This window comes from Cucurbita pepo, chromosome LG13, assembly GCF_002806865.2.
Source record: "Cucurbita pepo subsp. pepo cultivar mu-cu-16 chromosome LG13, ASM280686v2, whole genome shotgun sequence".
NCBI lineage: Eukaryota > Viridiplantae > Streptophyta > Magnoliopsida > Cucurbitales > Cucurbitaceae > Cucurbita > Cucurbita pepo.
This window is the reverse complement of record NC_036650.1, coordinates 167,100-172,371: the sequence shown is the minus strand read 5'-3', so window position 1 is coordinate 172,371 and position 5,272 is coordinate 167,100. Positions and strand designations below refer to the sequence as shown.

At 33.9% G+C, this 5,272-nt stretch overlaps 1 protein-coding gene across 3 annotated transcripts in view; it reads left to right on the top strand.

The window, feature by feature from the left end:
• Positions 1–5,272, top strand: part of LOC111808406 (nuclear pore complex protein NUP160) — a 31,687-nt gene that overhangs the window by 3,988 nt on the left and 22,427 nt on the right. For all 3 annotated transcript variants that reach the window (XR_002817066.1, XR_002817065.1, XM_023694344.1), the window contains exon 5: positions 4,318–4,475. Coding sequence is in view for 1 of the 3 variants with exons in the window: in XM_023694344.1 (XP_023550112.1) it covers positions 4,318–4,475 (158 nt within the window). In the remaining 2 variants the exon portion in view is untranslated. The remainder of the gene's footprint in view (positions 1–4,317; positions 4,476–5,272) is intronic.

Sequence of the window (5,272 nt, the reverse complement as noted above, 5' to 3'; positions counted from 1 at the left end):
TTTTTTTTTTTTTTTTTTTTTTTTTTTTTTTTGAGAAAGTATATAAGGAATTAATGACTCTTCTTGGGTATTTGACTGGAGCTTGATTTATAAAGGGAGATCTTAATGTTTGTAGATGGTCATGAAAAATGTAGATGTGATTATGATTCAAGTATCCAAATTAAGGAACATGGAAAGATTGATTTGGAGTTTTACAAATATCATGTAGGAAAAGGTAGAGGTCATTGGAAGATTAGGTGGTTTGTTATTCTTTGGATTAGTGAAAGGTATATGTAGATGAAGTACTGTAAGGAGTGTATTCTTCGAGTTAATAGAAAGAAGTGCTCTCTCTTCCCCAAAGGTTGGTGATGGGAGGTGGTACAATTGTGTGGATTACAAAATATTATCGACGATACAAATATAAGGCCGATTTTTTTTGATGAAGTATATAAGGAGGAATTAATGACTCTTCCTGAGTATTTGACTAGAGCTTGATGTATACAGGAAGATCTTAATATTTGTAGATGGTCATATGAAAAATATATATGTGATTATAATTCAAGTATTCGATTACAGAACATGGAAAAACTTATTTGGAGTTTTTCATATATTATGTAGAAAAAGGTCGAAGTCATTAGTAGATCAGACGATTTGTTCATNTCTTAATATTTGTAGATGGTCATATGAAAAATATATATGTGATTATAATTCAAGTATTCGACTACAGAACATGGAAAAACTTATTTGGAGTTTTTCATATATCATGTAGAAAAAGGTCGAAGTCATTAGTAGATCAGACGATTTGTTCATTCTTTAGATGAGAGGAAGGTAAAAGTAGTGGAAGTACTAAAAGAGTGTACTCTTTGAGTTAATAAAAAGGAGTACTCTCTTCCCAAAGGTGGGGATGGTAGGTGGTATGATTGTGTGGATACAAAATTGTATGTGCAATACAAATATAAGGTGGATTTTTTTTTTTTTTTTGTTGATAAAGTGTACAAGGAGGAATTAACAACTCCTCTTAGGTATTTGGCTTGAGTTNTTTTTTTTTTTTTTTTTTTTTTTTTTTTTTTTTTTTTTTTTTTTTTTTTTTTTTTTTTGATAAAGTGTACAAGGAGGAATTAACAACTCCTCTTAGGTATTTGGCTTGAGCTTGATGTATAGGGGGAAATTTTAATGTTCGCAGATGGTCATATGAAAAATCTAGATGTGATTATGATTCAAGTATTTGGATCAAAGAACATGGAAATTGATTTGGAGTTTTACATATATGATGTAGGAAAAGGTAAAGGTCATTGGAAGATGAGGTGGTTTGTTCACTTTTTTGTTGATAAAAGGTAAAAGTAGTGGAAGTACTAAAAGGAGTGCATTCTTTGTGTACATAAAAAGGAGTTGTCTCTCTTCCCCAAAATGTTGATGATGGGAACTTTGACGATTGTGTGGATTATAAAGTTACAGGCAATACAAATATACGAAGGATTTGTTTTAATAAAGCATATAAGTAGGAATTAATGACTCTTCTTGGGTATTTGATTGGAGCCTTATGTACATGGAGATATCTTATTATTTGTGAATAGTCATATGAAAAATCCAGATGTGATTATGATTCAAATATACGGATTAAGGAATGTGTAAAAATTGATTTGGAGTTTTACATATATCATGTAAGTAAAGGTAGAGGTCATTGGAAGATCTGTTGGTTTGTTTATTCTTTGGATGAGAGAAAGCTTAAAGTAGTGGAAGTCCTAAAGAAGTGTAATTTTTGAGTTAATAAAAAGGAGGGCTCTCTCTTCCCCAAAGGTTGGTGATGGGAGGTGGTACAACTCTGTGGATTACAATTTATAGGGCAGGGCAATACAAATATAAAGGTTTTTTTTTTTTTTTTTTTTTTTTGATAAAGTATATAAGGAAGAGTTAATGACTCTACTTGGGTATTTGACTGGAGCTTGATGTATAAGGGGACATAAGGTTTGTAGATGGTCATATGAAGAATCTAGATGTGATTATGATTCAAGTATGCAGATTAAGGAACATGGAAAAATTGATTTGGAGCTTTACAAATATCATGTTGGAAAAGGGTAGAGGCTATTGGAAGATCAGGTAGTTTTGTTTATTTGTTGGATGAGTGAAAGGTAAAAGTAGTGGAAGTATGAAAATGAGTGTACTCATCGAGTTAATAAAAAGAAGTGCTCTCTCTTCCCTGAAAGCAATCATTTACAAAGGATAAATAAGCGAATGTATGGATTACAAAACTTTTCATTGAAATAATGAAAAGAGAGTAATGCTCAAAGGATACGAACTCGGTAGAGGAGTGAAATAAAGTAGTAAAGAAAGAAATAGTTTACAAAGGATAAATAAAGTACTTCAGTTTTGATCAGTATCCTGGAGAGAGAAATCAATAAAAACATCAGTAAGAGAACACCAAAGAGAGGCTTTACGCTGAGCAGATTCATGGAAAATCTAGGAGCTGAACTTCTCTGAAAAAATCTGCGAATTTATTTCCTGCCATACCTTCGCAAGCAAAGCTTTGACAATTTTTATCCATAGCAAATGAGGATGCAGGAGTAAAGAAGGGCAAGGTAGAAGCTGAAGAACATTATCTTTGGCATTTGAAGAGAAAACCAATGCATCGAAGGAGCTGAATAACCTGAACCAGCAAGCTTTAGAGTAGCAGTAAAAGAAATAAGTGATTGAGAGACTCTCAAACCGAGCCATAGAGGAAACAAATAGATGGTTGAAGACAAGTCTATTGGACACATCAAAATCCAAGTAAGAATGTTGATTCTTTTTGGGCTTTTTATCTTCCAAATAGATGGGAAGAAAAACTTGGCCAGTGGAGGAGAGGCTTTTAACTTGTTTGATAAGGACTCAACCGAAAATGAACCCGAGGCCTCAAGAGACCATTTTCTACAATCTGCACAATAATGATTGAAATGACAGAAAGAGCTTCGGTGAGATTATTAAAATTTGAAATCTTAACCTCCTTAAGCAATCTTCAAAAAGTTTCCTAGCAAAACACAAATAGTTCCAAAATTCTGAAATAGAGCCATTTCAAAGAGAGGAGATGCTGAATAGACAAGGAAATCTGTCCTTTGGGGAAGAAATTCTTATCCAATTGATCATGCCAAACTGAGATTCTTTCACCATTCCCTACAGAAAAGGGAGCATAGATTTCCACTGATTTCCAAGTTCTAGAAATACTAATCCATGAACTTTGCAAACTAGAATTCGATCTTCCAATAGTATGCCAACCAAAAACATTTGACCATAGAGAATGGGCTCAGAAATCACCTTCTTTCATAGAGAATGGGCTCATTAAAAGAGTGCCAATCCCATTTAACAATCGAAGCCAGGTTTCTGTTCATCAGGCCTCCTATGTCCAAGCCACCTTCACTTGGAGAATTAGTAATTATCTTCCATCTAGCAAGATGAGTAATCTTCCCTCCACTACTCCCGCCCCAAAAGAAATTCTGCATGGATCTTTCAAGTTCCAAACATATGCCGGAGAGAATGAGGAAAATAGACATAATATAAGGGAAAATTAGAAAGCACCGACTTGCAAAGTCTATTCTTTGAGCTGAAATCAAATGCAGCTTAGAATCCTCTACATTAATTTTTTGTAAATATTTTCTATTAGGGCATAACTTTGCTAGTCCATAGAATAATTAATGGGGAAAGAGGACTCCCTTGCCTAATTCCTATGGTACAATAACTCTACCTCAGGGCCGTCCATTAATGAATATACAAAATTTGGGGTTTCGAACACACCCACTAATCAATTGAATCCATTTTTGAGTCAAAACGTCTTAGCACAAAAACCTGTTCAAGAAAATCCCAATCAACCAGGTCAAAGTCCTTTCAATCTCCAGCTTTAAAACCCAACCCTTTTTTTCTTTAGTCTATATTCTTCCACAATTTTGTTAGTAATGAGAATGGGGTCAAGGATTTGTCTTCCTTCAATGAAAGCACTTGGGAGACTGAGATAATTGAGGGCATAATTGTGAAACCTTGAATTGAACTATTTGGTTGGCTCATTTATCTATTCAACCTTTCTTTCCTTCATTCTTTTTTTTCGTAAGAACAAAATTTGAACAGGTTTTTTGTTTTCTTTATTCATGGTGCTAAAGTTGTTAAATTTATTGCATTTATTTGAAGAAAATATGAAAAGTTCACTTGAAGTTGTTTATATTGCAGAATTAATTTATAGTGCTGTATTTTATAGTTCAATCTTTTTTTTATTATCTAAGTTTCTTTTAAAAAACTGATAGCTTGGCTTCCCATAAAAAAATGATGGCTTGACTTCTCATAAAAAAAAAAGAATGATAGCTTGGTTTCGTGCAGGGTCAAGTTGGCAGGAGCTGTGCATGATATGGTAATATCTGAGGTCTGTGGAAGACAGTTTCTGTTTGTTCTTCATTCTGACGGAGTCTTACGAGTGTGGGATCTTTCATGTCACAGTAGGGTACTCAATCACTCCATGAATATTGCAACTATGGCAGGTACTTTTATTACCCAAAATAACCTTAGAGTAATATGTTTTGCTTATCTCTCGTGGACGAATACATAAATGATTTGCATCCACAATAGGTATCGAGATGGATAAAGAATGAATGGACAAGTATAGCTTCCTTAGATATATGACCTCTCGTAGTTGCTAGACATCCCTAAACTCCTAACAATAAAACATACGCACATTCAAGCCCAACATAATTGAGAGATTGAACACAAGTGGGAAAACAATAGATCAAGAGGAGGTACTGCCAATCCAATGATCTTCCCGGAACTTGACATGATTATACTTCCCAACTGAATACTTGATAGAAATTTGGCAAGCAATTAGAAGTAGCCTTCCATGGATATTAGATGGTTGCATGAGAAACTGCAACCATGTGTAACTAATGGAGAGCACATGTTTATTAATAATAATTTGATGTCAAAGTTTGTCAGGTTCTAGTGGAAAACACCGTATACATTTGGGTAGAAGTGCAATGTTCCTGGAAGCAACATTTTCAATCATTCGACATCCTTTCTTAACGAGAGGGTATTAATTAATCGTAGGTGGTATGAAAAGGGACAAATGAAATTTCTTCCTCCGGTGACTTTGTGGAGTATGTGGATCTAGTATTAACCCATTTCAAATGGTCATTTAAAAGTAGTGTTGTTAGACTTATATGATACATGAGTTATACTATGGGAATTGAAATGGAAGGGAGCTCCCCGATAATGAACTTGCTTTAGAATCGAAGATTGAATGATCAGTGAATTTCCAAAATTTGATTTTTTTTTTTTTTTTTTT